The sequence below is a fragment of the Palaemon carinicauda genome, chromosome 22, assembly GCF_036898095.1.
Source record: "Palaemon carinicauda isolate YSFRI2023 chromosome 22, ASM3689809v2, whole genome shotgun sequence".
Taxonomy (NCBI): Eukaryota; Metazoa; Arthropoda; class Malacostraca; order Decapoda; family Palaemonidae; genus Palaemon; species Palaemon carinicauda.
The window spans coordinates 52,171,598-52,182,880 of record NC_090746.1 but is presented as its reverse complement, the minus strand read 5'-3'; the positions used below and the strand labels follow the sequence as shown (position 1 = coordinate 52,182,880).

At 36.8% G+C, this 11,283-nt stretch overlaps 1 protein-coding gene across 1 annotated transcript in view; it reads left to right on the top strand.

The window, feature by feature from the left end:
• Nucleotides 1–10,903: 10,903 nt before the first annotated feature.
• Nucleotides 10,904–11,283, top strand: part of LOC137615879 (integumentary mucin C.1-like) — a 396-nt gene continuing 16 nt past the window's right edge. The window contains exon 1 of the mRNA XM_068345568.1: nucleotides 10,904–11,283. This exon is cut by the window's right edge and continues 16 nt beyond it. Coding sequence (XP_068201669.1) covers nucleotides 10,904–11,283 — 380 coding nt within the window.

The following is an 11,283-nucleotide window of genomic DNA, read 5'->3' as shown; positions in this document are numbered from 1 at the left end:
CCAGGCTCAGCGTTATTCGAAGAACTGTTTGTATGTTTCGGATTCTGGACTACATTGACGGTTGGATGTTTCTTCTTATTAAAATGAGGATTTTTCTTTTTATTTCCATATGGAACTGACTGTGGAATTGACTGTGTATTTCTAGGATTCTGTTGTGTCTTATGCGAGTAGCACTGACTACATGAATGAGTCGAACTATTATGTTATCGAACAGAATTTCGTTCTGCAGTCCACAATCAAGTGACCTTGACGTTTGCAATTATAACACGTCATTCCTGCAACTTGACTATTATTAACTACATTTACTTGTTGTGGCTTTGTTTCATTTTTTGCAAAAACTTGGGTTAACACGGGATCAAGGTCAGGACACTTAGACATGTGTTTCTTTATCTGTTTATATACATCCAATTCCGTACTTGCTGGCTTTAACTTTTTATCAAAACACCGCACTAAAGCTTCAAGCAACATGTGTCATGCAAGTTAAATACATTAATCGTAAAAAATCTTTCACGGAGATGTTATCTCTAGTAACCCAAGTGGAATTACCTAAAATATCTTGATATTCATTAAGCCTATCGGCTATGAGAGCTGCTCTCTCAATACCATTAAGCCGAGTCATAGTGGCTTGATTAAGTGTATTTCTTGATGTTAAAACTACATCCAAGGCTTCTTCACCCCCATAGACCGCACGTAGCCTAACTTTGAAATCATCCCAGGTAACTGCTTCTTGAAAGGAAACACCCCTTAAATACGAACTCGCATCTCCTTTAGAAAAGTCTATAAAACTTTTAGCTTCTTGTAATTATACAAAAGGGTCAACAATTTGTTTGGCATTTAAATGGGCATCGACGGATGAAATCCATGACTCCACATTCTGAGGCAAGAACCCATTAACCCGACCCTGAAAAGGAAGGATTGCAGAGCGAGCATTTACAAGTGTCACAATAGGAAGGGGATTACCCTGTCCTGCTGTTGGGTTACTCGGTCCAGGGGCTGGGCTCACAGGGGGCGTCATGTTTACGGTATTTCTTTTCCTATCTCTACGACCCCTTGCAATCCTATCAAAATATCTATATGAATACAGACGTCCACTGCGTAAACGCATAAGCACTAAATGATAAAGATTATAACAAAATTCCCCAAAACAATGATACTAATACAAAGATATTTCCCGAGAACTTCTGAAAGAAAACGGAATACAAAGATATTTCCCGAGAATTTCTGAAAGAAAACGGAATTAGCACAGAGAGAAAAAAAATTCTAAACGAGAATTCGGAGTTGAACACTGCTCAATACTGAAATGAATAAGAAAATTGTACTTAGCTTCGGTTTATATGGCATTGTGTGATGTAGTCATTTCCTCTCTCTCTCTTGATGTTTGGGTGAATGTTTTCGGTCCGATTTCCTCTCTCTCTCTTGATGTTTGGGTGAATGTTTTCGGTCCGATTTCCGTTGAATGTAGTGCTTCCTGGATATGTTTCTTCAATGTTTTGTAAACGTTGAATGTCAGTCCTCGGTTTTCTTAGGATGTTGATTGAAGATCTAGTTCATCAGTTTGTATAACAGTCATTTGTTGGTATTAACTGTTTCATTTCTTCGGTGGACTATGATACTTAGTCAAAATTGTAGATGCATTACTGTTGATTTCTTGAAGATCTTTCTCTGGTTTTTAGAGTTTTATTCGCTGGTTCTTGAAGATCTTTCTCTGGTTCTTAGTGTTTTATTCACTGGTTCTTGAAGATCTTTCTCTGGTTCTTAGAGTTTTACCGCTGGTTCTTGATGATCTTTCTTTTGAGTATGAGTTCATAGGAAGTTTCTATTAACCATAATAATTACCTGGAACATAGATGAAGAATTGTTAGTAATTATTTCTCAGCTGATCCCATCTTTTGTCGTCAATTTTTCTTGGTGGGATTTAATGATACGTTGGTATTCTTAAAATACAAGTTTAATAAATTTATGGCTACATTGCTCTGTGACAGCTGACTCCTAAGTGTGTGTGGAGCGTCATACACAATCTGACAAAACCAAAACATTTCTAAACCAAAGAGAATTGCTCTGAGAAGACTTAAATCCTACTCCAGTACAAAACTATAAAGAATTACATCCTATCTTTGAGGTAATCAACAAATGTTTGAATCCTAATACCAAAACAAATCATTACACTTATGTACAAAGCATAACATGTACTATTCATGCAATATGATGCAATGTTGCGCAATACCTGTAACACTTGAAATAATATAGTACATTATTACGATAATACATAACAGTCTCCTCCCCCTCAACTTGACATTGTAAAAATCTTCATAAATCTAATCTCTCAGGGGGCTCTCCTCTGTTAATCCTATTAGGAAGCACTTTAACCTCATCTTGTACTGGTACATGAATTGGTTCTGAATCTACATTGGATGTTGGACCATCTTGGTTAATATTTGACTCATTTGATCTAACTACTTCTTTAAGTTTCTCATCTCTAACATTCACATGCTCTACTGTCTTTCTGTTTAACGGCTGTAATTGATCAACATGACGTTTTACAACATTATCACCAACACGAACATCATAATGTAAATTTCCTATCTCTCTTACAATCTCTCCTGGTACCCACTTCTCTGGAGTGTTGTACGATCTTACCATGACATCAGATAAAGGTAAAAAATGTCTTACATTAGGAAGCTTTACTACTTGTTTATACCCTTTATCTTCTTAATCACTTTGAAAACTTGGATACAACAAATCTAACTTACACCTTATCCTGTCTCCTCCCCCTCAACTTGACATTGTAAAAATCTTCATAAATCTAAAATCTCAGGGGGCTTTCCTCTGTTAATCCTATTAGGAAGCACTTTAACCTCATCTTGTACTGGTACATGAATTGGTTCTGAATCTACATTGGATGTTGGACCATCTTGGTTAATATTTGACTCATTTGATCTAACTACTTCTTTAACCCTGGAACGGTACGGTGGGTCGTCCGCGACCTCGAGCGTCAAAACAAAAGATGTTTTTCTCACGTGACTCACCCCCGTGACTGAATTTGTGGGTGATCGACCTGCAGTCGGTAACTCATCTACACGCTCTAGTAGTGTCCAGATGTGCATCGCTGTAACTGTACTCCTTCCCAGATTTCTGAGACGCGTCGGGGTCGAGCGCGACCGAGTTTACCCTTCTAAGGTAAGTTGCATAATTATCAAAGTTATTACGTATTATGAAATTGTCGTAGAATGGTGCAACTTGTATAGGTTATCAGTTGTGGAAAGTCTTGGTGGATGGTTTGGCTACCATGTGCATGATTTTTTTTTTAGTTGAAATGTCGTTCATCACCACGAGGACCATTTTACCGCGAGTGCCCCTTTTTCAGTTTTTTTCATTTTTTGGCCAAGTCATTTTTCCGTAAGAAATTGCCAAATAGAGTCGCAAAACTTTTGCTTTTTTAGTGTTGGAAAGTGTGTCTAGATGATCTGGCTACCCATGCGTGACTTTGTTTTTGTTAGATACGCCGTAGATATTGGTATGTGGGGTATTTTCCTGCGGTTGCCAATTTCTGTTTTTTTTTCAATATTTGTAAAAATTTACTACGTAGTAAGGAATTGCCATATATTATTGATTTTTTTTCATGTTTATTTGTTAGAAAGTGCCTTGATGGTTGGGCTAACACGTGCATGTCTTTTTTTTTATCTGAGATGCCGTATATTAGAATGTTGGCCATTTTTCCACGAGTGCCCCTTTTTATTTGTTTTGCATTTTTTTGCTTAGTCATGTTACCGTAAGGAATTGGCAAGTAGTGTCGCAAAACTTATATTTTTATAGTGTTGGAAAGTGTTTCTAGATGATTTGGCAACCCATGCCTATCTTTTTTTTTTAAGCCAGATATGGCGTATATATAGGTATGTGTTCGATTTTCCTGTGATTGCCATTTTTTCGTTTTTTCCCATTTCTTTCAAAATTACTACGTACTAAGGAACTATCACAGAGTAATGATTCATTTAGATGTTTATTTGTCGGAAAATGTGCCTTGATGGCTTGCCTAGCACGTGGCTGAAATTTTTTTTTTCTGAAATGCCGTATATTAGAATGTTGGCCATTTTTCCGCGAGTGCCCCTTTTTATTTGTTTTGCATTTTTTTGCTTAGTCGTGTTACCGTAAGGAATTGGCTAGTGTCGCAAAACTTATATTTTTATAGTGTTTGAAAGTGTTTCTAGATGATCTGGCTACCCATGCCTATCTTTATCTTTAGCCAGATATGGTGTATATATAGGTATGTGTTCGATTTTCCTGCGATTGCCACTTTTTCGTTTTTTCCCATTTCTTTCAAAATTACTACGTATTAAGGAACTATCACAGAGTAATGATTCATTTAGATGTTTATTTGTCGGAAAATTTTGTTTACTTCTTTTTTGATTGAATATCATCAAATTTTTTTAGCTAAAATATATTGTTTTACAATTTTTTTTTTTTCGATTTTATTTCCCTTCAAAATTTTTTTTTTGGGGGGTCAGAATTCTAATTTTATAGTCGTAAAATAATCGACAATCATCCAGCAATCCACCATACAATTTTTATGTATATCCAAGAATAATTAGATTAGTAAATAACACCTTGAAATTGACATACCCTTCCTACATTTCAGGTGGCAGATTAAGGAGTCTGAGTCAGTGTGGTTGGCGGCCTTTTTGTGGACATATCCGAAGCGTAAGTTGCCCTATCTATATATATTCTTGTTCCCTATAGAATTTGTGATATTTTGGTATATTTTTACCTGCATAAATATCATATTATATATTAAATATATGTATTTTTTTACGAAATTTCTAAGTACTCAAAAAATGACCTTTAGATATGGACCCTGATATAAATGTAATTTACAAAATAATGAAGATTTTTTTACATATTTCTATTTTAGGATAACATATGTTTATTCCCTAAAAAATTAGCCACTTCCTATTTCATTTGGGTACCCAAAAAAATTCATGAAATTTGGATAAATATTTTTGGCCAAAAAAAGTTACCCTTTTTTTCTCATTTCAGATCTTCACCTCCATGGGTCCGACTTTATCCAAAATACACCAAGATGTGTCCTAGACATTCAAAAATCAATTCCTAAAAGGACTTGTGTATATATGTATACTTTTTTTATGAATTTTTATGTAAGGTCTTTTTTTTCTACTTAATTTTTTAAAATTTTTATAATAAATAGTTTTTCTGCAGATGAGTAGTATTTATCTTTACAGTAGTTTTAAACATTCATTGAATTTTTTTTTTTGGCAAAAAAAAAAAAGGAGGTTACTGCAAAAACAGATTTTTCAAGAATTTGTTTTTGCGTCGGGGTCGCCCACGACCGAGTATACCCATAAAGGGGTGTCCGAGGAGCGTACCTATTGAGGGTTAAGTTTCTCATCTCTAACATTCACATGCTCTACTGTCTTTCTGTTTAACGGCTGTAATTGATCAACATGAAGTTTTACAGCATTATCACCAACACGAACATCATAATGTAAATTTCCTATCTCTCTTACAATCTCTCCTGGTACCCACTCCTCTGGAGTGTTGTACGATCTTACCATGACATCAGATAAAGGTAAAAAATGTCTTACATTAGGAAGCTTTACTACTTATTTATACCCTTTATCTTCTAAATCACTTTGCAAACTTGGATACAACAAATCTAACTTACACCTTATCCTCCTCCCCATCAACAAATTTGAGGGTGTCATGCCTGTTGTGCTGTGCGGCGTTGTTCTATAAGACAATAAAAATTTTGATACATGCAAAAATATATTACCTGCATTTGCTTTTCTACACTTCATGTTGTGTTTAAACGTTTGGACAAATCTTTCAGTCTCTCCATTAGTAGATGGATGATATGTAGCTGAAAATGTATGCCTTATACCATTGACATTACAAAATTCTTTAAACTCTTGTGAGGTATATTGTGGACCATTATCTGTAACAATTCTTTCTGGAATACCGTGCATTGAAAAAATTTGCATTAACTCTTTTATTGTGGCGTAAGACGTTGTTGTCTTCATTGGGATAATTTCTGGCCACTTACTGTAAGCATCTACTACTATCAAAAACAAGTAATTTAAAAAAGGACCTGCAAAATCTATATGCACTCTTTGCCATGGATACCTGGGTAACTCCCACGGGTGCATTCTAGAAAATTGAGGATTGTTCTGTTCATAAAATTCTCTATATAGGATTCCACATCTTTATCTACACCTGGCCACCATACAAAAGTTCTCGCAATTGACTTTGATCTTACAATACCTTGGTGATCAGCATGTATTTCAGACAAAACCTTATTTCTCAGTGAATTAGGAATAACTACCCTGAACCTCTCATCACTATTCCTTGTGTTACACTCAGTTCATACCATATATCCTTATACGGTTTACAATTTTCCTCTTTTCCACATAAGTCCCTACCTGTCATTAAACTCTCCAAAACCTTACTAAGTACTGGGTCTCTCTTGGTACTGTGTGCTACATCTTTTGCAGTTATTGGTGCATCATATACAGAAATTAACAGAACACTGTCATCATACTCCTCTGGAGCTTTGTCTACGGGTAATCTGGATAAAGCATCTGCATTACCCATGTTTGATGTTGGACGGTATTCTATATCATAGTGGTACGCTGCTAACGTAACTGCCCAACGTTGTAGTCTTGCAGCTACCAACGTAGGTAAACTTGCTTTTGGACCCAATATTGCTAATACAGGTTTATGATCTGTAACAAGTGTGAACTTTTTCCTACCATAAAGATACATATGGAATTTTTTAACTCCATAAACTAATGCTAAACCTTCCTTTTCTATTGGAGAGTAATTCCTTTCTGCCTTGTTCAATACTCTAGAAATGAATGCAATTGGTTTTTCTGTTCCATCTGGCATTACATGAGATAATACTGCACCTAAACCTATGTTTGATGCATCACATACTAATTTAACTGGTAAATCCATTTGATAATGTACTAAGAATGTAGGTGATGTTATTTCCTGCTTGATTCTTTTAAAAGATTCCTGACACTTTTGTCCACTTCCATTCTACACCCTTATTCAACGGATTATATGATGGATGTGCAATTGTAAACAAATTCTGAATGAAATTCCCATAAAATGTTACTAAACCTAGAAATGATTGTAATTCCTTAACATTTTCTGTCACTTTCGATTATTGTACAGCTTTAATCTTCTCTTCAGTTTTGTGAATACCCTTGCCATTTATTACAAAACCTAAGTATTCCACTGAATCAACTTCTAAAATACATTTGTTCTTATTTACTCTAATATTATGTTCCTTCAACTTCTTCAGAACTGTTCGCAATCTTTCTCTATGTTCTCTTGTGTCTTTACCAGCAATTAAAATATCATCTATAAAAATGAATACTCCTTGCATTCCTGAAAAAATCTTATCCATAGTTTGTTGCCATATATACTGGACTACTTGCAACTCCATAAGGTAATCTCTTTGGTCTAAACAAACCTAAGGATGTATTTACTGTACATAATTCTTGTGAAGTTTCATCCATGGAAAGCTGTTGAAATGCTTGTCTTAAATCTAATTTAGAAAAAACACTGCATCCTGACATAGTTGCAAACATGTCTTTCGGATTTGGTAGGGGATGTTGAGCTACTTGCAGTTGTGGATTTAACGTTACTTTGTAATCTCCACATAATCTAACCTGTCCACTTTCCTTCACAATAGGAACTAATGGTGTAGCCCAATCTGAATATGTAACCCTTTCCCAGGAACCTTCATTTTCTAATCTCCTGATTTCTGTCAGGTTTCAAAACGAAAATTGTCTTTGCATTCTTTACTGTACCTATTTTATCTTCAAATACGTCTTGAAACTCTGATATGATATTATCCATAGATATTTCATTTTTATTTGCATCTTGTCTACCTGTAACCTTCAAAATACTAGGCCAATCTAACTTCAAATACTGTAGCCAATCTAAACCTAGCAAAGTTTGTCCATTACCTTTTACTACTGTTAATGGCATTCTCTCTAATTTTTGTTCTTTGTAATGTACTTCTACGTTCGAAGCACCTATCACCTGAATATCAAAACCATTATAACCTTTCAAAACTCTATTTGTACCTTCTAATAACAAATTAGGAATGCTTTTAGCCGTTTTCTCAGACATAATTGATACATCGGCTGCTGTGTCAACTTGCATCAAAATTGGTTTACCATTTATGATTACTTCTACCATGATATGTTTCTTTGCACCTTTGTTGACAGAATTAATGCGAAATGCAAAATCAGTTTCTGACCTAACCTGATTATCAATGAACATTTTCCGCATTATTCTCTTGACCAATAGTATCAACTGTAGCATTTATTTTCTTTGTGTACTGTTTAGGGAATCTACAAGCAGTTGCAAAATGACCTCTCTTTCTGCAATTCTGGCATGTCTGTCCAGTAGCAGGGCATTTCTTTGCTTCGTATGCAAGATGATCAGTTTTACCACACCTATAACACTTGGGTTTTTCCTGTTGTTTCTCTGTATAAGCCTGATTCTGATATTTATGAACATTAGTGTTAGGCACTTTTCTATGACTAGGCTTTGACATATTCCTTCTCTGATTCTCATTGGTTTTCCACTTAGAACCTACTGTATTAATTTTAGAATTTTCCATTTTATTGCTTGTAGAACTACCTATTATGTTACTTTGCCTATTTGATGTTTCTAAAGCTCTGCCTGTTATCAATACCTTTTCTAATGTTAAATCTTTATCTTGCAATAATTTCTTTCTTAGCTCTTGTGATGTGCAATGTGCAATCACTTGATCTATGATAACATTTTCTAACTCTAGAAATTCACATGAAACGGCTAAATTCTTTAGTCTAGTCACAAATGCATCTAAACTTTAATTTTCTTTTTGATAAGCCTGCGCTGAAAACTGGTATCTTTCAAAAAATATATTGACCTGAGGAGCAAAATATGTGGTAAGAGCCTTCATTGCAGCTTCACTTGTGTCATTTGTAGGCTGCAAAGTCTTAAACACTTCCCGAACTTCCCTACCTGCTGTATGAAGTAATAATGCCTTCTTTTGGGCATCCTTCATGTTCCCTAATGGTTCTAAATAAATCTTAAATTCCTCACACCACTGTTGCCATCGTGTTGCAACAGAATTGGGCTCAGCAGTGATGCTGAAACGTTCAGGATGTTCTATATCAAAAGGCATTTTGAGTCTTACCTTCCTACCTACAGTAGGTTAAGCTACTGTTCTGCAGTCACAAGTTTACTTCCTACCTGTTTTGTAGCCTACCCAACTTTAAATTTCACCCTTTCTTGTTTTGTTTGTTTGATGAAATTCCTGTTCTGCTGCTTGTACAATCTTCATTGGGCGATTTTCCTCTTGTCCATGTGCAAAAGGACCTTCTCTTGTGCTGGCCGTCCTTCTACATAAGGCCCAATGTTTCTTCTGCGTGTGTTCGTCTTCCTGGGTGTCGCCAATTTTTAAGTATGAGTTCATAGGAAGTTTCTATTAACCATGATAATTACCTGGAACATAGATGAAGAATTGTTAGTAATTATTTCTCAGCTGATCCCATCTTTTGTCGTCAATTTTTCTTGGTGGGATTTAATGATACGTTGGTATTCTTAAAATACAAGTTTAATAAACTTATAGCTACATTGCTCTGTGACAGCTGACTCCTAAGTGTGTGTGGAGCCTCATACACAATCTGACAAAACCAAAACATTTCTAAACAAAAGAGCATCGCTCTGAGAAGACTTAAATCCTCCTCCAGTACAAAACTATAAAGAATTACATCCTATCTTTGAGGTAATCAACAAATGTTTGAATCCTAATACCAAAACAAATCATTACACTTATGTACAAAGCATAACATGTTTTATTCATGCAATATTATGCAATGTTGCGCAATACCTATAACACTTGAAATAATATAGTACATTATTACAATAATACATAACACTTTCTCTGGTTCTTAGAGTTTTACCGCTGGTTCTTGAAGATCTTTCTCAGATTCTTAGAGTTTTACCGCTGCCACCATTTATTAGTGTGCTACTGTTGTTAACACACATTTGGGTTCTCTTCAAATGTCATCTAAAATGTGTTAATTATTAGAGTTGGTATGTTACATCTTCAAGTAAAGTCGAAGTAAGTTAACTTTAAAATGGTTTATTCTTTAAGAACAACAGTGTTAACATCTCCATCACAGGAGTATAGCTGGTTTGGTCAGATGACCATTCCGTATGACATCGTCCAGTAAACTGATACAAATATCCATATGCATGTTAAAGTTATTTCAGCACTCAATGATTTATGTAAACACCACATTAATACCGGAAGATACTCAGTTCTGTTCTCACAGGCAACCTTTCTCATGGACTGGGTTAGTGTTTACTATTCATGAAAAATGTTACATTGCTGAGGTTTGGTATTTGCATCCTGCTATGATATGACTACAGCACTTCTCACACTCGCTTCTACTTCCACAGTGACCTATTAGGTCATGTGTTTTAAACATGTAATATATAATTATTACATATAGGCTTAGGATAGGTAAGCCGGAAAGGAGGTAGGAAAAACATATTTGTGCATCCCGCCCAGCCAATTGCCGTGACCCCATACTGTAACTAATTCAAGAGGACCGTAATGGATGAGCCAAGTTTAGGCTTCCTCTAGGTACAGTAAGAGGGGGAAGCTGAATTCATTCAGTGTATAAGAAAAAGGGGGGGGGGATAAGCTAAGCCCCATTATCACATGGAAGTGCAGAATATGCTGGAAATTTTCTACTGTACAACTATACATAATAGTTTTCAGTCTAGAGTATAACTATACCATAGGAGTACTGGCTATTATCCATAGCTGCACACTATTAGCTGCCGGCACTGTAACGCCAGGATTGGTGGCGCCAGCATGCCACCCTCGACTGCCGCCGGCATGCCGCCCTCGACTGCCGCCGGCATGCCGCCCTCGACTGCCGCCGGCATGCCGCCCTCGACTGCCGCCGGCATGCCGCCCTCGACTGCCGCCGGCATGCCGCCCTCGACTGCCGCCGGCATGCCGCCCTCGACTGCCGCCGGCATGCCGCCCTCGACTGCCTCCGGCATGCCGCCCTTGACTGCCGCCGGCATGCCGCCCTCGACTGCCGCCGGCAGGTCCCCATCAAGGATGGACCCTTCCCAGCCATCAGTGTATGTGGCAGAGAGAGAGGGTGACACCTTGGGTGATGGCAGATCATCGGCAAGCCGGCGGCCTCCAGCAGCCGGCAGGCGGTCGGCGACGGTAACCGACAC